Source organism: Anolis sagrei, chromosome 1 (assembly GCF_037176765.1).
Source record: "Anolis sagrei isolate rAnoSag1 chromosome 1, rAnoSag1.mat, whole genome shotgun sequence".
NCBI classification, from domain to species: Eukaryota; Metazoa; Chordata; class Lepidosauria; order Squamata; family Dactyloidae; genus Anolis; species Anolis sagrei.
In genome coordinates this window covers 73,247,127-73,270,787 of record NC_090021.1, presented here as the reverse complement: position 1 = coordinate 73,270,787, position 23,661 = coordinate 73,247,127, and the positions used below count along the sequence as shown (strand labels likewise).

Sequence of the window (23,661 nt, the reverse complement as noted above, 5' to 3'; positions counted from 1 at the left end):
TTGGGATGGAGGGATGATGTTTCTTCTGCTTCTCAGCCTAGGCCTGATGAAGCTGTACCTACTTCTTTCCTCCCTCTGAAACTAGGACAGTGGAATTTGGGGTGGAGGGAAGGTCTTATGTTGTGTTTCCTGTAACACCTTCATTTGGCACTTTCTTATGCTCTGGCTTCCATCTCTCCAAACAAGTCAGAGGAAGAATCTAGGGTTTATTTTAGATTCTATGGTTTATTCTATAGTCTCTTAATCTGGTATCTTGTAAGGCGGAAGAAGTACAACTAGAATGTCAGATGTTGCTACTGAGCTCAAGCTCATAGTAAATACTGTGTTTTTTCAATTCTTTTTTACTATATAAACAATACTTAAAATGGGATGCATCTTGGAATCACAGATATATCTTTGTTGGTGGTAACAGTGCTGAAATTAAAGTGCATCTTACAATTGATGGCATCTTACAATTTAAGAAATACAGTAAATCAGCAAAATCTGTGGCTTGTTTATCTATATTTATTGCAACCAGCAGCAGCTGGACAGTGTATACCAGTAAGTTGTATGGCCAAGGCTTTCATACTTTAGCTCATTGTGACAAACACAGCCAAAAGGTCAAAGGGCCAAATAAAAAAAATGAAGCAATCATCTCTGTTCAGATATAAAGCAGGAAGTTTGGGTTCTTAAGGCCAGATTAAATTTGATGGAAGAGATGAATGAATATGTTGACACAGTAAAGGAAACACCAATTGCTTTTTCCTTCCTCCACTATTGTTCCAGGCTCTCCTTTCTGTTCACAGTTTCAACACCCAAAGTAAATTGGAAAAGATTTTTTAAAATTATATAAACAAAAGTTCTGCGTTATGTAGAAATGATGTGAAGATTTTTAAAAGTGTGTAACTATAGTTTGGCTCTTACATTATGTATTTAAATGTACAAGGGTCAATTTTGCAAAAATACAGATCTCATCTTCTCTTAAGCATTTAAGACAAATGTACATAGTTCTTGTCAACAGGAAAACAAATACTGTGCAACAGATCAAGAATAAAATAGGTTTATTTTTCTTCACACATTTGGATTGGGAAATTGGCAATTTAGGAGTCTGTGGTAAGTTATTTGATTAATATAAAGAAAGCATACCAAATAGTTGTGTGTCTTTTCTGTAATGATTTTTACCTGGGCCCTCTGTAATGCATTTATAAAGTTGGATAAAGTAGAGAGTTCACATACAATAACTTACACAGATCACACACTTCACTGTATAACGCTTCTTACAATGCAGTCAATAGTTTTAGACGAATGGACAAGCACTTAATTGGTATAGTTACTGAATCTTATCTGCTGTGAAGATCCAATTAGGCAGTGTTGTCATCAAGATTAAATGACAAACCCATTGTCCACAGAAACAATGGAGCGAATTGTTGAACTGGAAACTTGGACTGTATCAGAATTGGAAGTACCACTCCAGAAAGAAAGTAGATACCACATATTTCATATTAACTTTTTTACAAATAAAATAAAGAACAAAATGGTACAATTAGAAAAGCAGCATAGCAGAGGGCAAACTGGTTACAGTCTTTCTCCACACTGTTAGATATATATTTTTATTCATGGGACGATCTGTAGAATGAATTATTTTAAGTGCACCTTTTTTCGTGTCAGGAGAGACTTGGGAAATTGCAAGTTGCTTCTGGTTTGAGAGAATGGGCTGTCTGCAAGGACGTTGCCCAAAGGATGCTCTGATGTTTTTGGTGTTTTGCCATCCTTGTGGGAGGCTTCTCTCATGTCCCCACATGGGAAGCCGGAGCTGATAGAAGGAGAGCATCCATGCTCTCCCTGGATTCGAACCTCTGACCTGTTGGTCTTCAGTCCTGCTGGCACAAAGGTTTAACCTATTGCACCACTGGGCTCCCAGTGCACCTTAATGGCTGTCTTTAATGACCCATATATTCTACTACCACCTCAATTTGGACTGATGAGGGTTTCACCTTACTAAATGCCAGGACTTCTGTGTTGTGATTTATAAGCTCTGAAGTACTTATAACAAGAAAAAGAAAGTATCTTTCAGCATTTTCTTTTTGAATATGTGAATTGGTAACTGAGTAGCCAGGTAAACACTATTATTAATTTGATCATGGCCCCTTTTTTCAAAATCTGAAAAATACAGGACTAAGAAAAAAAATAAGCTCTCAAATTGGAGGAATGAAGTATAAACCTGAGAAGACACGAATCTGTCAAAGAGATCTTAGGTAGATTCAAAGTTGACTGTTACATACTTAGTTTAGAACAGCACGAAGGAATTGTCATTTCTTGGGGCAAAGACAGGAGGAGAGAAGTTTAACAAGAATAAATATGAAGAATAACAACAAAGGCTCCCAGGATACAAGCTAAGATTAGCACAGCTTTTCCATGGATCATTTAACGGGATCTATGGATGTGTAAGAATTTTGTGGTTTTGTGGATGCTGGGAGCTGTAGTTTAATAGGTGATGGGTCGTTTTAAGACCATTCCCCATTTACAGCTTTCAATGCAGCAGAAGCTGACAGCACAGAACAGTAAAGCAAAACACTGCCAGACATCGGGTTTGCTACGTTACGACAAAACTGTTCCATTTCTAACCCAACATAGTTTAACTAGGAAACTTTCAAGTCTGCTTGTGGCCTCTGGATATGTAAACTGGAATAAGAGCTCACAATCTAAGGTCTGAATTCAATTTCCAACTGAAATAGACCCACTGAACCAGTAAATGAATAGTAAATCAACACAAGCATGCCTGAAAGATTGAGTTGGATTTAAGCCAAAATACCCCATAGAAAGCAGCTTGCCAAATACAGTAATGTCCATGAGCAGTAACACAATTCTCGTTCAATGATTCCCAGGAATTTGGTATTTCAGCTCCAAAATCCCTGACAGCTAGCCGAGCTGATTGGGTCTTCTGGGAGTTGAAGACCCAAACACTTGGAGAGCCAAAGGCTGGGAAACACTGTTGTAGTTTGACACCTCTTGAACTGATAGCAATGCCGAGTAATTTTAAAAAATCCCATAAAGAGGTAAAATTAGTGATGAAATATCCTTATGGGGGGGGGGGGGGGAGAGAAGTACTCTCTAACTTAACACCAGACACTGCGGCCAATGCAGTAGCAAATAATATGCACCTAGTGGTACAGTGATGGGAATTGTGCAACATTCTAGATATCACAGAATTGCAACTCCGAGTATTTCTCACCAATGGCTATGCTGACTAGGGCTAATGGGAGTTGCACTCAAACAATTCCCACCTCTGATCTAATATGATTAATGGAACAATCCATGGCCTGATGCATTCCATCTACTGGCAGTAGGATCTCACTGACTAGCACAACAATCCCAGAAACTGACACTGGGATTCTAATTGGTGTTGTCAGGTTGCACAAAGCTATATTACAAATCAGGGAGAAGATGGAGCATAAAGAGCAGGCAGCAGGTTTAGGAGTTCTAAAAGCCTATCAGAAACCATACAAGAAGTTCCAGTAACATTACTCTGCATGGTGAAATCGCAGTAAAAGATTTTGTGAGATAGCTACAGACACAGAAAATAAGAAGTCAGAAACCCATCGTACTGCCAATCAAGACAGTCCCAGAACTCTGGCAGGGAAGCAATTCAGTATGCTGTTGCAACTATACACATTTAGTTTGCCACAGACTTCAAAAGAATGTTTCAGAAGATGGCTGATCCTTCTTCATCAAAAATATGTTGTTGTTAAAAAATGCAAGAGGCACACTTTCTTTTGGAAAGCTTGAGAGAAGGGAAATAACCTGAATCCTCCTTTAGAGATACATCCCATTTATGAGGTAATCCGATTCCTCTGACATAATGGGCCGGGCTTTCTTAAGTTTGTGTCTCACTAAACGTAATCGGCAAACTACCATGAGCAGCAGCAGAGCAGTGATGGCCAGTCCCAAGGCTAAAGGCAGTACTGCGCCTACAAGGGGGAAAAAACCAGTTAATAAGTGCTAACATACCGAAAAATCAACGTATGCATCAAGTGTTATATATTAGGAATAGCAGCAAGAAAGCATGTACCATAAATCTGCAGATCAGAGGTGAGTGATCTCTACTTGTTTATAAGTAGATTAAATATTGAGTGCTGTTTTATGTATTGTAAATTGGCTTTAATTGTTTTAATAATTCATTTAGATAGTTCTAGGTTTAATTCTACTTTAATGTTTATAATCTTTAGGTTGCAAATTACATTTTGTATTGTTTTTACCACTGTTTTCCATTTGAGTCTTGTTAAGAGGAAAAAAGTGGTATATTAGTAGTAGTAGTAGTAGTAGCAGCAGCAGCATACTATTACTATTGCTCTTATCCTTAATGCTGCTACATGTCCTATGCACTTTACTCATTGGCCCTATCCTCCAATCTGTTGTGCAGCAGGCTGCCCACCCATGTTGAGTCTTGACTATGTTATTGCTGTTGGTTTTGGTGCTTTTATATTTTGTATTATCTTGTTTTATGTTGTTTTAAATTGCTGTGATACACTCTAATGCGCTATGTTTTAACTCTCTTATTGGGCTCGGTCCCATGCAAGCCACCACAAGTTCCTTCGGGGAGATAGAGGTGAGGTATAATAATAATAATAATAATAATAATAATAATAATAATAATTATTATTATTATTATTATTATTATTATTATTGTAGGGGTAGTAATAATTTACTGTAAAAGTCCAATGTGTTTAGCCTGTACAGAAATAGTAATAAAGTTTTATTAAGTCTCAGCTTGCTTAATGGGAAAAGTGTATATGATTCCTGAAATTTCTGCCATTGATCTAATTGATAGCCCTGGAGAACGGCAACCTTATTTGTTCCTGCATAGAAAACCAACAAATTTCAGTTATTTTCTCCCTGCTCTGCAAAAGGAGGGAAAAATACATGGGATTTTGTGCAGTTCTTGAGCACAAAAATCTGGAGTTTAATTGGGGGAAAATCATTGCATCATGCTTTTCCTGTGTAGACAATGCACATTTTGCATATTATAAATGGATTCCTGAGCAAAAAAAAATATTATTTTTTTTCACAAAAATACCTATTTTTTTGCACAGGAGCCTAAGTATATTTGTATGAATTGATCACCCAATTTGTGTAATAACACAGATTCCTGCAGATAAAAAATGCACTGTTTCCTTCATAAAACCTAATATTTTTCAAATTTTGTGTATTGTTTTGAGCAAAGTAGACAATTTCTTCTACTTTTGGTTTAAATGAAGTTTTGAATTTCTGATTCTTAAATAATAATAATAATCATCATCATCATCATCATCATCTTTATTTGTACCCGACCACCATCTCCCCAACGGGGACTCGGGGTGGCTTACATGAGGCCAAACCCAACAATGCAATATAATAAATAAATTCCAAACACAAACAACAACATAATCAATTACATAAAACATAAACTATAAGAATACTACAACCAATATAAAATTGCAATAAAATCATTCATAATACAAAACAGTGAGCGGGCTGCATGTATAGAGTAAAATACTAAAGGCAAAAACAGGGGGTGAGATAGCAGTGGAGCAGATTATTTGTGAGGGAGGAACTCTTCCGAAATGGGGTCGAAAAAGGGACCTTCCTACAGGGGAGAGGTGTGCACTAAGAACAAATATTGAGGGTTAAAGTGAAGATATAGGGATACAATACATGAGATTTTTGGTTTGGTATTTTGTAGTGCATCCAACTTTGATAGTGGTTGAAATGCATTAAAGGTAAAGGTAAAGATTTCCCTTTAACATTAAGTCTAGTCTTGTCCAACTCTGGACATTTCTAAGCTGAAGAGCCAGTGTTGTATGTAGATGCGTCCAAGGTTATGTGGCCGGCATGACTGCATGGAGTGCTGTTACCTTCCTGCCGGAGCAGTACCTATTTTTTTTTTAAATGGTTTTTATTAAGTTTTTCACAATCCACACAAGGAAAGAAGGGGAACAAAAAACAAGAAGATAGATCAGTAGGAAAGGGATAGGTACACACAGAAAAGAACAAAAAAAACCCACCATATCTAACTAACATCTAATACATACAAAACAGCTACTCAAACTATTCTAAAATGACTTCCACTCCAACCTCAGGATCTTTTCAAAATATTTCTTCACCTTAATTATCTATTCTTGTCCCATTGTTTTTTCAGCTTTCTTCTCATAATCATATATCAGGGACCAATCTGTCCTCCTCAAAACTCTTCCTTCATTTCTTCTCATCAAAAAAGTTAATTCGTCCATGTCTCTTATTTCTTTAATTTTCTTCCACCAGTCTTCAATACTCGGGACCTCACCATTCTTCCAATATTTGGCAAAAACCATCCTAGCCGCCGTTGTGCAGTAAGTGAATAATTTATCTTCTTTCTCATCCAATTTACAGTCATCATCTGTAAATCCCAGAAGATAATATTCCGGTTTCTTCTTAAAGCTTTTCTTTAATATTTTTTGTAATTCCTCATGAATAATAGACCAGAACTTTGTTGTTTCTTTACATGTCCACCACATGTGGTAAAAAGTGCCTACTTGCTCACTACATTTCCAGCACTTATCTGATACATTTTGATACATATGGCTCAGTCTGCTCGGAGTCAAATACCACCTATAAAACATTTTATACCAATTTTCTTTTAAATCCATAGCATATGTATATTTCAATTTTTTATTCCATATCCTTTCCCATTCCTCAAAGTGGATGGGCCTTCTTATATTTTCTGCCCATTTAATCATAGAGGTTTTCACTTGTTCTGTTTCTGTCATCCACTGGAGCAATTTATTATATAATATTGTAACCGTTTTCCTTTGTGTTTTTAGTATTCTATCCCATGTATTCTCATTCCAATCGAAACCTGTTTTTTGGTCTTGTTTAAAATAATCTTTAATTTGTAGGTAATTTAACCAAGTTATATTGCTAAATAAAGTCTTTAATTGTTCAAATGGTTTCATCTCTGTTGTTCCCTTCACCAGTATATCCTTGTATCTTGGCCATGTCCTCCATCCTAGTAGTCTTCTTTGATGCGCCTCCATTGCTGAAATCCATAATGGTGTTGTCTTATAAAAAAGAGCTTTATACCTCATCCATGTCCGTAATAGGGAGGCTCGCACGAAATGATTACCGAAATTTTTCTCCTTCACCTCTCTGTTATACCATATATACGCGTGCCATCCCACTCTTAAGTCATGACCTTCTAAGTTTAGGCACTTCTCTTTGTCTAAAGTCATCCAATCCCTGATCCAGGACAGTGCGCAGGCCTCATGATAAGTCTTCAGATCGGGAAATCCCAATCCTCCTCTTGTTTTCTTATCTATTAAGTTCACATAATTTATTCTTGGTCTTTTTCCTTTCCAAACAAATTTCATTAAGTCTTTCTTCCACTGTTTGAACAGCGTTTGACTTCTTATTATCGGTATATTCTGGAACAAAAACATAAATTTTGGTAATACATTCATTTTTATCAAGGATATTCTGCCCAGAAGAGATAGTTTCAGCCGGTCCCAGTTCTGCAAATCCTTCTGTACCTTCTTCCAAACTAATTCATAATTATTCTTTAAAAGTTGTCCATTTCTGGCTGTGATCCAGACTCCTAGGTATCTAATTTTCTTAACACCTTCTATTCCAACCTGTTGTTGGATCTTTATTTGTTTCTCCTTATTCACATTCTTAAATAAAAGTTTAGTTTTCTTCATGTTCATCTTAAAACCTGCCACCTTTCCAAAATCTTCTATTTTGTTAATCCAGCTTTGTAGATTTTTCTCCGGGTTTTCAATTGTGCCTATTAAATCATCTGCAAACGCTCGTATTTTGTATTCAAATTTACCAATTTTTGCTCCTTTAATCTTTTCATCTTCTCTGATTTTCTTCATCAGGATCTCCACTGCCATAACAAAAATTAATGGGGAGAGTGGACAACCTTGTCTCGTGCCTTTCGTGATTTCAAATTCTTGAGTCACTTGCCCATTCACTTTTACCTTAGCTTTTTGAAATTCATAAATAGCATTAATTGCATTGTTAAATTTCTCTCCCATGTCCAGCTCTTGTATCAAAATCTTGAAGAAATCCCAATTCAAATTGTCAAATGCTTTCTCAGCATCTATTGACAAAAGGGCAAATTCTTTTTGATGATTAATCTCATAATATTCCAAAAGGTCTAGAATGTTGCGTATGTTTTCTTTCATATGTCTATTTGGAAGAAAACCTGTTTGTTCTTCGCCAATCCACTTGCTTAAAAAAAGTTTTAATCTTGTGGCCATAATATTTGCAAACAGTTTATAATCCATATTTAACAAGGAGATCGGCCTGTAATTTTTGATATCATTTTCCAGTGATCCTTCTTTATGTATCACAGTTATTTCTGCCTCCTTCCAGGAGTCTGGAACCTTTCGATATTTTAAAGCTTCGTTCGCTATAACTTTAAAAATGGGTATCAACTGCTGTTTAAACGTTTTATAAAATCCTGCCGTAAACCCATCCGGTCCCGGGGCTTTGTCTGCATTCATTTTACTTATAGCTTTCTCAATTTCCTCTTCTGTTATTTCTTTGTTCAATTCTTCTCTATCTTCATCTGTTATTTTATCCAGTTTCATTTGTCCAATATATTCCATAATATCCTCTTTCTTTATGTCCTCCTTTGTATATAATTGTGTATAGAAAATCCGAAACTCCTCCAAAATTTCTTTGTCCGTTTTCAAATCCTTGTCCTTAGTACTTATTTTAGCAATATGGTTAATTTGCCTCTTTTTTCTAACCTGGTTTGCCAACCATTTACCCGGTTTATTAGCATTTTCAAAAGCCTGTTGCTTTAGAAATTTCATCTGTCTTGATTGGAATTCCAACTCCACATGGTTTTTTTCCTGTTTCAATGTCGCCAATTGTTTCTCTATTCGTTTAGATGGGTTTTTCTTTAACTCCATTTCTTTTACTGCTATTTCTGCCCTCAACTCATTTATTCTTTTATTTCTTTCTCTATTCCTTCTTGCTCCTTGTTGAATAAAATGCCCTCTCATGACTGCCTTAAAGGCATCCCAAACCACTCGTGGCTCCATTGAATCTAATCTATTTATTTGTAAATAGTCCTGGATTAACTTCTTGAAATATTCTTTGTCATCTTCCGTTTTTATTAAGTTCTCATTTAATCTCCATTTTCTATGATAATTTTTTTGATTTACGACCATTTCCAGAGGGCAGTGATCTGATAAGTCTCGTGGCAGAATATTAATCTCTTTCACTTTAGTAGAGAGGTTCTTAGTAATCCAAACCATATCAATTCTAGACCAGGATTGATGTCTATTCGAGAAGAAGGTAAAGTCTCTTTTATCTTTATTTCTAATTCTCCATGCATCTTCAAGATCAAAGTCTTTTTGTAAGTCCATGAATTTCTGGGGGAGTTTCCCTCCCTTAAACTTCTTTTTCTTCAAACTTTTATCTATCTGACAATCGACGACCCCATTAAAATCTCCTGCCAAGATCAGTTCATCAAATTCTGTTTCTTTTAACTTAGTATTTAAAAATTCAGCAAATTTTCTCTTCGGTCCATTGGGAGCATATATATTACAAACCAATATTTTGGAATCTCCAATTATTATTTTCACTGCCACACATCTTCCTTCTGTATCTCTAAATGCCAATTCTGAGTCTATTGAATCCTTTACATATGTAACCACTCCTCTTTTCTTTTTTTCATAGGCCGAATAATATTCCTTTCCTAATTTTTTGTTCGGAAGGTGTGCCACATGTTTATCGCAGATGTGCGTTTCCTGTAACATCATTACATCAAAGTTCTGTTTCTTCAGGCTCCTCCATACTCTTTTCCGTTTTTGGGGGGAGTTCATACCATTAATATTATTCGAAAAACATTTTATTTGTCTCTCCATCATTTTATTTATCCTTATCTGGTCCCAATCCTGTGTCGCCAAAAGCCAATTCCATTGTTCCAGTTGCCGATTGTTCCAAACTCTGACCTCCTTTTTCTTCCTTTTTCCGTGGTGTCATTCTCTGTGGTTTTGGTTCTTTTCCTAAAAAGCCATAATCCTTTGGTGATTTATATCTTGCCTTTTTTGCCTTTACTCCTTTCCTTGGTGTAGATAATCTTCTTTCTTCACCTTCCTCTATCTCTGCTTCCTCTTCCTCTTCTTCTTCTCCTGGTTCTTCTTCTTCTTCCTCTTCTCCTTGCTCTTCATCTCCTTCCTTCTCTTTCATAAGTTTTTCATAAAAAATCTTGGCCTTATGTTCTGTTGTCAACCAATATCTTTCTTCCTTGTATGTCACCATTATCCCTTCTTTTCTTTCCCACCTGAACCTTATCATTCTTTTCTTCAATTCTTCTGTTAAGAAAAAATATTTTCTTCTTCTTGCTAAGGTTGCCTGTGGGAATTCCTTCAGAACCGCAATTTTCTTTCCTTTGTAAAAGATTGTTTTTTTATTATTGTTATAAAGCACATCATCTCGTACCTTCTTTCTTGTAAATTTCACTATCACGTCTCTGTCTGTCTTGTTTCTTCTAGAATAAAATGATGATATCCTGTAGACTTGGTCCACTTCTTGTTCTAATTCATCTCCCTCACATTCTAAGCAATCTGCCAGAATTTTGATTATCAATAATCTTACATCTTCTTTGTCGTCTTCCATTATATTTCTGAGTCTCAATTGAAAATCCATTTGCATTTGCAGTAGTCTTTCTTGTTCTAGTTCTATTTTTTCCCTTTGTCTATCTAATCCTTTTATTTTTTGTGTCATATCCTTTTGTGTTCCTTCAATTTTCTCTTTAGAGGCTTTCAATTCCTTTACTTCTCCATCCAACTGTGTTATATCTTTCCTTATCTGTCCAAATTCCTCTTTTATTTCTGTTTTCATTACTTTAAATTCTTCTGTCATTTTGGTAATTATTCCTTCTTGTTTCTTATAATACTCCTCATGTTTAGTCTTCATTTCCTCCTTCAATTCTGTTTTCAACGCATCTTGTTTCTCCGATATCTTTTTGATCTCCTTTAAAAGGTTGTCCATTTTAGGATTTATATCCAATGATCCTCTTCTTGACTCTGCTTTACCTGGAGTTGTCATTTCCCAATTGCCTCTTATTTCCCAAAAATCTTTATTCTAATTTCATCTGTTATCAATTATAGTATTAATTTTCAAAGCGAAAGTCCATCAATTTAATTTAATTTCGTAATCGATTGTGATGTAGACCAATTTCTTACTTCTTGCTTCTTACTTCTTAAAGGTCTTCAATTATTCAATTATTGACAAATTATAAAGTTAATTCATTCACTCATAATATATCTACCCACTAAAGTTTGAAATCTAATACTTTCACTAATTCTAATTAATTTTATTTATTTTATTCTAATTTCCCCCCTTTTAAAAAAGATATGACACTATATTGTCTTAAGTCAATTTCATATAATAATATAATGGCTACAATGGGTTATCAATTTATCACAAATATAAAATTTCTAAAATACCAAATTTCTAATAGGAAGCACAAACTCTTTTCCTCCACTTGGGAGCACCAAAATTTTAAATTAGTCCTTTACTTATCTATTCCTCTTTATGTATGTTCCTTCAATGATTATTTGTCATCCAGTTCTCCTCCCTTTTATAGTAACTTTCGTCTGCTTCTCTTCCTGGTCCGATGTCGTCTTCTTCTCTTCCTGGTCCGTCGTCGTCTTCTTCTCTTCCTGGTCCGCCGCCGTCTTCTTCTCTTCCTTGTCCGTCGTCGTCTTCTTCTCGTCCTCGTGTCTCCTCTCTGCCACTTCTATTTGTGACTCTTATGCTTGCTCCGCCACTCCTTTGCTCCTCCAATTCTCCCTGTCTTCCAGATGCACAAATTCCTTCTCTGCCAGTCTATAACGTTTTTTCTCTATGATCCAAGATGGCGCCAGCTCTCCTTCCGCCCCGTCACTTCCTCCTTCACTCCTTTCCGGCCCCTCTTGGTTCCTCTCTTTTCTTAGTCCTCCAGAGTCTCCTGCCTTCCTGTTCCTGTTCCGTCACTTCCTTTACTTCGTGCAGCCAGATTGTTTATAAAGAAGGCTGGGGTAGACTCAACAATAATGGCGTCAAGGTCGGTGTTGTTTATCTTTCTTTCTTTCGTCTCTGGTTCCAAAGGGAGCCTCCCCTAAGATTGCGTGGGGGGCTCTTTATCCTCCTTACTTCTTTTGTAGTAAATTATAATATATATATAAAAATTAGAGATTAATTTCCATAGATCAACTTATTTTCCATTAATTTAATCTATTTTCGCCAAATTTCCACTTGTCCAATTTAGTCCAATTTGCCCAAGTTATCAAATCACCTACATATAATTCATATAATTTATGTCTTTATTTTCTGATTCTGTGTTTCTTTATTCTTATTCTTATTGTTTGTTCCTTCTTCAGCCTTCCTTGTCTTTCTCTTCCCTCCGTTCCTCCCTTCCTTCAGATATTATTAATTTGGGAACACCTTCCCGTTACCTGGGGTTGGGGTCTTTCTTTTTTCCTTTCCCCAGCCGGGGTTTCTTCTATCTTCCTCTTCTTCTATTTTGAGTGGTTTTGGCGGCGGTTAGACAAGCCTCGCGGCTTGATCCTTGCGGGGTGGCTCGCTTCCCCTTCCCGCTCGGACCCTCTCGACTTCTCCTCCTTGAGGGGGGAGAGATCTTTGGGGCCTCAAGCGTCCTTGGGGTTCACGACACCTTTGCACTCAATCCGGCAAAGGGGGGAGCTTTTTTAGCTCTACCTAACCACCCAACGCTGGTCCTCGTCGGGAGCTCCCTCTCGACGAGGCTATCCCGTCGCCATGTCCACCGGAAGCAGTACCTATTGATCTACAAACATTTGCATTTTTTTGAACTGCTAGGCTGGCAGAAGCTGGGGTTAACAGTGGGAACTCACCCTGCTCTCCGGATTTGAACTATCGATCTTTCAGTCAGCAAGTTCAGCAAGTTCAGCAGTTTAACTTGCTGTGCCACTGAGGGCTCCTGACATGCATTAGGCTTTTTAAATAATTAAGAAATAAGTAAGTGACCATCGATCAGCACATGGAGCTTTGATTTTTCTAAGTGCTCATCAGTTTTGCTTTTTATACATCTCAGCAGTTCTCACCTTTGCCCAAGTCTCTATGCTGTCCTTTTAAAAAGATGGAACAAATATGCCAAATAAATCTATAGTTGTGGAGAATATGCTCCCTCCCGCAGCATACTTTTAAAATAAAGCTGGGTTTTCCATGATCAGAGGAAAAAAACCATAGCAGCCACTGGATAATAGCATTATATGGATTCCTTATAAAAAAGCAAAACTGTGAAAAATAGCAAATCTATTTCCTGCCATGCTTGATATTATTAACTGGTTATAACAGTTTAAATCCAGCCTGGAAGAGTTGGTTTAAAAGGGTTTTTTTCCAGGCTGTGACAGATTACTGCTATCACTCAAATGACATTGTGCAACCTTCCAGCTTCCCTAATTGATTAAAAAAACAACCATCAGAAATCTCAACTGGAACATGAGGAGGCCTGCAAATCGAGGGCCTCTCCCACTGCAGTTTTCATGGCACTTTGTACATGAAGCAATTCCATGGTAGGTTGTCTTCTCCCAGGTGTCCTACAGCTTCCTCTTAGAGGCGGCAGAAATCTGTCCCATCAGCTGCTAAGGAATCTTTGACACCATAGATGGATAGGAGTAACAGAGGAGGCAGCAACTGAGGAAAACTGAATGCACCATTACAGGTCGAGAAAGGATGGCGGTGGGGGGGAGACACAGCTGCAAAATAATGCATCTGCCAGAGCAGCAGCTAAAATGCAAAACCAGCTGAGGAAGTGAAGGAGGTTGAATTAGGAGAGGAAGGACTAGATTTGCAGGACAATGATGGCCAGGAGGACTGCATAGGCTCTCTTTTGGGGTAGGTCCATGGGGGTGACACCATGAGTTAAGGTACTGAGTGATACCAACTTTAGTGGGAACATTGTTTGTCCATTGCTTGCCTATAATTTAGGCATGCCCCTGGATGCCTAAATTATAGCTCTAAATGCTCTACTGAAGTTTTAAAGTAAGTTACTGCCATGTTACAAATGTAGAGATCAGAGACAAAGTTAATGGTGGTGGACACAGAAATCTGATTGGTGGTGGAATGTCTTAATTGTCTTGCCTCTCCAAGTCCCTTTGGGAGACAGGACGGTATATGAATAAAGCTTCATTCATTGATTCATTCATTTGCCATAGCCCCACTAATTTGGAAGCACTTTGAACTAGTCATCCCCAAAAAACAGAACCTTTTGGCATGGGTAGATTTAATATTCATGCTGATAAACATCTGTATGGCCACTGTGAGATGAGATATCGAATGGAGCCAGGACTAGCATGGATCTTATATGCTTAGTTCAAATTAAATTCCATACCAGGGAAAAGATTACTTGAAAATGTAGTCTCTTAATTACCTGCTTCTGGGACTGGATGGCTTTTTTCAGTTTGTGTGCCCTTTAATGACACAATGTCATCTTCATTCTTTTCATCTGTGTCTTTCCCTGAGGTTCTAGAACCTGTAAAATGAATCAGGAGATGATTATGTCTCATTAATTGAAGAATAATTTGCTCTGTAGACTGCACTATCTCCAACATTTCATGAACTATAATAAGTGATGAAGTTAGAGTTGGTTTTCTTACAATATAAAAGCTTATTTTATTTTAGAGAGGATTTAAAGAATGCAAAAATGCGGAATAGGTATTTATTCTGCTTGCCCAGCTGTGTTTTATATTATATATAGAAAAAAAACCCCAAACAAAACATGCTAGTATGTTAGAGATAGCACACAGGTTGCAAATTTAGGGAAGGGCTTTCCAGAACTGCCATTGTTTGAGATGGTTTCGTATACAAGTTTGTCCTCAGTAGTATGTTGTCCTATTTACAGTGGGAAAATGTGTGACTAAGGTTGCAGCCATGTACATAATGAATGGGAATGGTGTAGTCCTCCAGCTTTTGCTGAACTGCAGTTCCCAGCAATCCTTACCTTTGGCAATAGTTACCAGGGCTGCGAAGAAAAGCAGTCCAACATCATCTGGGAAAGGCACATGATTCTCATCCATGTTATGCACAAATCTATTTGGTTAAGTCCCACAGAACTCAGCAGAACTTCCTTTTAAGTGTATACTTATATCATATTTATGTTCATATGCTGCCTTTCTGGTTAAACCCCTCTCCCTGCAAGTGGTTTAAATAATCCATCAAAAAACAATTAAAACGTAGTAACATGTTTTATTTTTCAATAGTGTGTGTAAGCTACTTTGAGCTGGTTGTTTTTACCTGATTAGTCAGAATACGCCGAAATATTCTAAAGGCAGCAGATTCTCTCTGAGCTTGGAAACTGAGCAAGATCAGCCTTGGTTAGTACTTGGATTGGAGACCACCAACAAATAGCAGGTGCTTCAGGCTATATGTCAGAGGAAGGAACTGGCAAAACTACATCTGAATCTTCCTTGTCAAAGAAAATCCTATGGAATTTATAGGTCTGCCATAAGTTGACAGAGAGCCTGAAAGTGCACATGCATATAAACAGGGAACATATTTTATTCCACACTTTTTTACTCCACTTTAAACTCTTCACTTTCCCTGGAGTCTCACAGTCCTCACTGACCTGATGTTGTCAATGGCTTTTGCGTTGTATAAATGTATTCAAAGTGCTAGGAAAAAGTGATATAAAAGTTCCTTTTCTCCCTAACATCCTTGTTGCTATGTGTACAGTAGCTAAAAGGAGAGAGGTCTACTGCCCTGGAAGCATAAAATAAAATAACCTAAAATAAAAAATTAAGTGTCAGAAACAGGTAAGCTTCTCTGGACTTTAGGAAGAAACAAACTAACAGGGCAAATGGAAAGCTTCAGCAAAGAGGCTGAATGAATGCCAAGTTGAGTGAAATAAATGGACAGGTGGATGGATGAGTAAGCAGGCAGATGAACTCACTCAAACCCCATCAAACCGTTATGAGACCTAACAAAACAATGCAGCTGACTCAGCACCAGTGTAGCACTACACATTCCAGCATTGTGCCGTGCATACTTTCCAAGGACAGTGAGAGAAAAACATCCTATCAGTTCTATACAGAAGGCACCCCCCCCCCAAAAAAAACAAAACAAAAAACAACAAAGCTTGGAGGACAGTCCTTTCCCTTGACCCTGAGCTCTGGCTGGGAGGGATAAATGCTGAGGAAGCAGCTGTGTCAGAACTCGATTTCTCCAGTCATTGTAGGACTTGAGAAAAAAATGTAGCTGCTCTTCGTTCCACAGGGCACACTGAGAAGTGCTAGTGTCCATCCTTTGAAAACCATCTCCTCAAGGGAAAATTGACCATTATGCCAGAACAAAGCTATATTTAATGTAGGACACTACTTCTCTCTCTCTCTCTCTCTCTCTCTCTCTCTCTCTCTCACACACACACACACACACAAATGGTACTAGAGATAAACAACATGTGGAAATAATAGTTATAAGTTCCTAAACCACAAAAAGGTGGAGTGGTTCAATATGTTTCAGGAAATCCTTTGCCCAGGCGAAATGAAATAATTATGCAAGATAAGCCTTGCATAAATAAACAAAGGTGCTTTAAACTTTTTAGAGAATGCTTGAAACACAAACATGTCTGCATTGCCTTTAAAAATCCTATTATATAGCATCTCATTGTAACAATCCAAACAAGCACTGCTCTTTGAAGCTTCTGTTAAAGGATTCAGACTGAGTCACTGAAAATCGGAACACAAAGGATTAACCTACAAAGTGTGAACATCTTGTCTTTGGGACCAGTACCTATGATTTCACCTACCTACATCCAATAAAATATGTCCTCTCTAGGAATTTTCTAGGTTCTCCAAGTGATTCCATGATATGCTCCCACCACAAGTTACTACGGAGTTATCCTGGAGGACTTTGCAAATTTCTAAAGAGGATACATCTGGGAATATTTTAGCTCCTTCCGGACAACTCTATGACAATCTCTGGCAGAAGTTGTTTATTTCAATAGGATTCACTAGAATGCACAGTTTACTGTTTGTTGTTGAATCTGATTCCTGCCATGTCACTATAAGAGAAGTGTTTCTCCAGCTCATGATGCCAGTGATTCACTTTCCCTGTGCCTACTACTGAAGAAAGCTGACAGCAATGGAAAAGAAATAGATCCCAACAATCAAGACTGCAATTGAGGTATGGAGACACTCAGTAGAGGGGCCAACAGACATTATTAACATACATACAGACCACTACAACCTCAAATGGCAGGAATCAAGATGTCCAGGAAGTTAAATCAGAGGCTTGGTCATTATTGGCTTCAAGCTCCTCTATTTTCCTCACTCTCAGAACCGACAAACTGACAGTTCATCCAGGAAACTGGAATACACTTCTTTGAAGTAAAGGAGATCTAATCTACCACTCTCCAGAACACTTTGTGACCACATGTATTCTTGGCCACACATGTTCCCCTGACACTCATGGATCAAATCTGGGAGCAGAAAGGTCAAGATCAGGCCCGTAGCCAGGATTTCGATTGGGGGGGGGGTGAGTTTTTTTCAGGGGGGGGGTTGGGGGGGATCTGAGTGAAAGAGGGTCTACCCTAGCAAACCTTTTGTATCATTACCCCAATACCCCCATGCATATGGGATATATTGAGTATGGTGATCAGATCATGATATGAATAAACATAACAGTTTAAATAATGCACCAGTAAGGCCTTTTCGCGAACCACCATGAGAATTTCAGGGGGGGGGGGAACTGAAGCCCCTGAAGCCCCCCCCCCCCCCCCCCCGGCTACATTCCTGGTCAAGATGCATTTCTATAAATGCATTTAGGAGAGATGGGACTGTCACAGGATAATGACCAATATGTGCTTACTCCCACCAAGTAACAATAACACAGTCAAATCCCCCCCCCCTTATTTCCTGCATGATTACTCCTCCCTACTAATATTGACAAAATGCACTTTATATCTTTGTTACATGGTTAGCTGGCAAAGGGGAACTAATCAGGCTGAAAATAGTGAAGTGCAGCAAGGGATTCCACATGGAATTGACAGAATGCTAAATCCAACTGTTAAATCTAACCAGACCCAATGAATTAGCAGGATTTACAGAAGTGTTGATTTTACAGATACTGGTCTTTTAATAAATTTACTCGAGTTGAAGTTTACAGATTAATCACAGGAATGCCATTTCAGCAAAAGTGTATTGTGTAGTTTCGTCCTCAAATATGTGGACCTGCACATCTACAACATTATCTGTAGCCAGCAGGGTATCTAAACTATGCAGTTAGCAGCAGTTTGACTCCCATGGCATCATCCTATGTTTATGTTTTAATTTGTGATGTAAAATGATAGAAGCAACATGGTTTAGAGCAGGCCTCTTCAAACTGCGTCCCTCTGCGTGTTTTGGACTTCAGCTCCCAGAATTCCTGATGGGTGAACAAGCTGGCTAGGGCTTCAGGGTGCTGGAGGCTCAAACATCTGAAGTTCTGCAGGTTGAAGAGGCCTGGTCTGGAGCCAAGTGAATTCAAACAGATGCAAAATACAAGGAGCAAAATCCAAGGACCTTTCAGTCTAGAAGGGCCCCACTGAAGACTTTTTGAGGTGCTGTGGATCAGGACAATGTGAAATGATATTTGCAGCTCTCTCCTGCAATACTCTCCTGTTTTTGGGATATATTCAGAGCAGAGAACTGGCAATACACCTTGAAGTCCTGTGCTAACCGCTTGTCTCAAGCTTCCCTGCAACTGGGGGAGTGCTAGAGATGTAATTTTGCAGTGCCCTGATATGCAGCGCCTCTGTTATTCTTGGGCTGGGATTCTGCCAGGCTGAAAGAGTAAGGTTTTTAAAAAGCACATTCAGTGATTAACAACCACAAACATCAATTTCTAGCAGTTATGAGATTGTAAACCAAGGATTGTTGTTGTTATTATGGACCTTCAAATCCTTTATACTTTATGGCAACCCAGTCATGGTGATTTTTTTTTTTGGCCAGATTTGTTCAGAAGGGGTTTACATCTGCCTTCCTCTGAGAGTGTGACTTGTCTAAGGCCATCCAGTTGATTTTCATGGCCAAGCAGGGATTTATTTATTATTTATTTAGAGCTTTTATATCCCGTCCTTTCTCAACCTCCGCAGAGGGACTTAGGACAGCTAACAAAGAGACACCCCATGGCGCCCACATCAAAACATAAATATACAATTAACAGCAATGTAATAATAACACTTATTACATTGGATTTGGATTCTGGTCTCTCAAGTCAAAAAAATCAAACTAGTACACCACTGAGGATGACATATGCCCACATACATTTGCTGATAACAACCCATCTGTGTTGTGACTGACCCAGTTTAGCCACTCTCCCTGCTCTATTTTAAGAACTACCAGTATGTGTCAAAATCCACTCATCTTCTGATGTGTAACAAGTAGTGATCACAGGCTCCCCTACTCGTATCAGTATGTTGAAGTATATAAATTGGCTTATATATAATATATAACAGCCTAATTACATCTAAACATGGAATATGTTCCCATTTAGAAATCAAAATGATGGGTTCAAAATGTACTTTACAATAATGACTAGAACTGCAGAATGAAGGAAAGGCAAAACATGGGTTAGTTAAATACAGACCACTGGTAGCAGTTTGTATGACTGTAAATATTAAATATAAAGGATTGGTTTGATGACTATTGGACAATAATTTTATTATTAGTTTCCTTTGTATTATGAATTTTAATCCTTATATTTACTTTAAATGTACTTCATGGTAATCATTGGCTGCATTCCGTTTCATGATGTACTTGTCTGTTGCACACCACATGTTCATCAGTTACATTATTTACTTAGTTGCTTTGGTTGTTTTAGGTTAAAAAATCTTATTTTGTGTACAGTTACTTTCACGATATTATCGTATTTACATTCAATTCTTCATTTAATTTGACAGTTGTATCCCCCTGTGTTTTGTGTCCCCTTGGGACTCTTCTACAATTTTACAGTGCTAGAATCAGCCAGTAATGACTGCCAGGAACATAGGTCTAACATTGGATTAAGCTTCTTTGGCAACTGAAGTTGGACAGAAGCAATATATTGATCATGGCTAATTGTGAATTGCAGTTATCTTCCTCATGACTTCACACTTGTCTTTCTCTTCAAATTGCAGAGTGAAAGAGTACACTACAATCAGCAACTGCATTGTGCAAGCTTGGTTGTCTGAATAGCTGTTATCACAGACCTCTTTTCAACTAAGAAAACTGGAGTGCTTTCACACCATGCAATTATAGCACAATGGTTGCACTTTAACTAGCATGCCAACATTCTATAGAATCCTGGGATTTGTAGTATAGTGAGGCATGAGAGTTCTGTGACTGAGAACTTTGAGTGCTCCTTCCTAAACTGCAAAACCCACACTTTGATGGGATTTTTCGATGGGGCTTAAAGTTGAATCATAGCACTATGCTAAGTAGTGTAAAAGGACCCTTGGTAAACCAGCTCATACAATTCCAGTAGGTCAACATGATAACAACACTGGACTTTGTTTTTGTTTTTAAGAAGTGACTGATTATTACCATGAACGTTTACACATTCAGCAAGACAGTCAGATTCTTGAAGGAAGTTGTTTCCATTGCCTTTGCAGCCACCATAGATGAAATGTATACAAGTACCCAAAATATCATCAAAATGCCAGCGAGGAAAGTGCTCATTACATGGACCAGCATCAGGGGAAAACAAGCACTGCTCTGTAATTGTAACAGGAAAAGTAAACTATAAATATACGTTTTTATATGCTGGCAGAAAACAAAAGTCCCCAAACAACATTTTCTAACATTTATGTATGTGGAGGAGTTAAGGAGGCACGGAATAAATTCTTGTCTGGCATATGCTTTGAAAACTGCTAAAAGTATCCCTTCTTTGGCTTGTAGCTCTAAGAGACAAATTAGGATTGGGAAAACTTGTAATAACTAATAACTAACAAAAGTTCCCCCTTTAGAAGAAAAACTTTAGTTTTTCTTCGAAAGGGGGAACTTTTGGACACATGCTAGACATCAACACTGTTTTACTTTCTTGTTCGAGGGATCGACTGTTGGCCTTCTCATCCTTTTCTTCTCTCTCTTTCTCCCTCCTCTCTGTATTTGATTTAGTATGCTCTATCTTTTCTACTGCAGCAGTTTGGCTAGATTTTTTTCTACATATTCTACATATTCCAAATGCTCATCATATGTTACAAAATGCTTTGCTTCCAAAGATAATGGGCCATGGAAACAAAAGGGTTGCATGCATTGGAACACCTCTGCTTGTGAATGGAGAGACACTCAATTCTTCCTATCCTTCTTTAGTTACTGCAACCCTCTGGGCAATATCGAATAATACTACAGAGCTCTCCTTGCACTATAGCAGCATTTTGGATGTCAGGTCCCAGAATTCCTACCCTTTGAATGAGTAGCTTGAGTTTCTGGGAGTTGGAGTCTGAAATATCTGGACTGCCACATGTTTGACAGCTCTGCGCTATAAGAACAGCTTTGCAGAGACATTGTTGTTTGTGGGGAGATGCCACAGTGGGTATAAAGAACGGGACTTGCATGATTCACTACAGGATACAATTTGATATAATTTTCTCAATAGTTTTGAAATAGAAACAAAATTAATGAAAACATACTATCACATCTTACATCAGCGAACAGCGATGTTCAACTATGTGTGTTTCTCTTACTATAGTCCTATCTCTCCTTATTAAGAAGCAAATGCTTCTTAATAAATTGATTTATTTCCAAGTAAATATGCAAAGATTTTACTGATCCAACTGCAAAATCTGCCTGTTAGACTCAAGCAAAACAGATCCTATTTTCTCTCACTTCCTAAGGGCATGTTGACAATATCATTTTTACCATTCACTGAGACCTGATAAAACATGCATTGTTAACAGTGATACACTTTTATTCTATATATATATGTAGAGTTTTTGCTATAATCTATTGCATGTCAAAGATATGATGTCAAGTGGTATCAGACAATAAATTATTTCTACACAGGCACTGAAACATTTGATCTTGTTCTTGCACAATTTTTATGAAGTTTTACCATTGGCAAATGCAGAATATTTGCTTGACTTTGTAAACAGTAAGATCTATCTTGATTAATAAGATATGTAGTTACTACTTATGACCACATCTAGACACAAGAAAGTTACTATCTTTTTAAAAATCAGTCATATCATTGATATCCACAGATCTAGGTATGATTATTTTACACTAAAACCAACATGTTCTCCAAGTAGAGAAAAGTAAAATTCCCTGTGGATGTTACAATAACATGTAAGTGCTTAGGATGGAACATACCTAAGCACAAAAATTGTACTTATGCCACAAAACATGATATTAAATTAGTATGGCATCGACATTGTGCCAGTATTGTGTCTATGCCTTTACCTTTTGTGTTACTGGGATAAAGAGAACGCTATATCATTATTAATCTTACCTGGCACAGATCCAGTAGTTTTTTTCTTTGCTTCCTGAGAGGGCGATTGGTCAAACTTGTCTGCATCAGGTGCTTGACTGTCTTCAGCAGCTTTCTGGGAGATTTCAAATGCAAGTTCCTTGTTGGTGTCCTTAGTTAATTCAATGCTATTTTGCTGAAGAGAGCTAATGGCCATATGAGTTGTTTTCTTTGGTCCCGAATCAACTGAATACATGGGAATTAAAATAAAAATATCGTTTCTAGGATGATGAAAAAATTGGAACATTCAAACAATGTTTGATCTGCTGGGAGAAATGAAGTTGACCTTTGGAGATCTTGTCTTTCACCTTGACAAATGTTCCTGTGAAGCAGAAGATGAAGACACCCTACCTGTGATTAAAACCTGCATCTTGCAGAGCAACACAAAACTGATGGACAACACCTGGATAGCATTAACTTTGTGTTGGTGGGGCAACTGAAACCCATGGCCACCTCTCTCTAATAGAAGGGCTTGAATCTCCCTGCCTCAATAGTGGCAGTATTCTGTACCTCAAAGTATTCCATATTTTGGATTTTGTTTTTAATTTTGGAATCCTAGCATATATAGATTGAAGTATCTTGGAGATGGAAACCAAGTCTAACCATGAAATTAATTTATGTTTCTTATATGATACTTTATATGATTTACTGCATGAAAGAAAGTTTATGTAATTAAAGTTGTCACTAAATTAGCCATCCATGTGAACTATTTTGTGGAGTATTTTGGATTTTGAAATTCCTGATAAGGGATACTTAAGTAAAGATAAATGTTTCCCCTGACATTAAGTCTAGTCATGTCTGACTCTGGGGGATGGTGCTCATCTCTATTTCTAAGCCAAAGAGCTGGCATTGTCCGTAGACACCTCCAAGGTCATGTGGCTGGCATGACTGCATGGAATGCTGTTACTTTCCCACAGAAGAGGTACCTATTGATTTTGCATGTTTTTGAACTGCTAGGTTGGCAGAAGCTGGGCCTAACAGAAGCTCCCAGGATTCAAACAGCCACCATTTGGATCAGCAAATTCAGCAGCTCAGCAGTTTAACTCGCTGCACCACCAGGGGCCCTAAGGGATACGTAACTTGTATATAAATCAAGATGCAAGGAATATAGAGATGTGGTAGACAAAAAACTAGCCAAAGATATCTCCTCCCCTCCGCCCCAACTCATCCTCTCTCTAATTACTAACTAACCCTACCCCACAAAAC

General features: G+C 37.8%; 1 protein-coding gene and 1 long non-coding RNA gene across 4 annotated transcripts in view; one reads left to right on the top strand and one right to left on the bottom strand.

Annotated features, from left to right (window-relative positions):
* Positions 1-1,023: 1,023 nt before the first annotated feature.
* Positions 1,024-23,661, bottom strand: part of LRP11 (LDL receptor related protein 11) — a 39,779-nt gene continuing 17,141 nt past the window's right edge. Inside the window, exons 5-8 of one of the 2 annotated variants that reach the window (XM_060753548.2) lie at positions 22,438-22,641; positions 20,532-20,702; positions 14,405-14,506; positions 1,024-3,947 (exon numbers count right to left, since the gene is read on the bottom strand). In XM_060753548.2, the coding sequence (XP_060609531.2) occupies positions 3,793-3,947; positions 14,405-14,506; positions 20,532-20,702; positions 22,438-22,641 (632 nt within the window). In that variant the 3' untranslated portion in view covers positions 1,024-3,792. The remainder of the gene's footprint in view (positions 3,948-14,404; positions 14,507-20,531; positions 20,703-22,437; positions 22,642-23,661) is intronic. The other variant, XM_060753549.2, reaches the window with a different exon arrangement.
* Positions 11,529-23,235, top strand: LOC137096522 (uncharacterized). Of its 2 annotated transcripts, none has more exons than XR_010909528.1 (3): positions 11,529-12,058; positions 17,056-17,154; positions 22,681-23,235. It is a non-coding gene; the product is annotated as an uncharacterized lncRNA (long non-coding RNA). The 2 variants fall into 2 exon arrangements; XR_010909527.1 differs by lacking the exon at positions 22,681-23,235 and adding an exon at positions 20,126-20,940.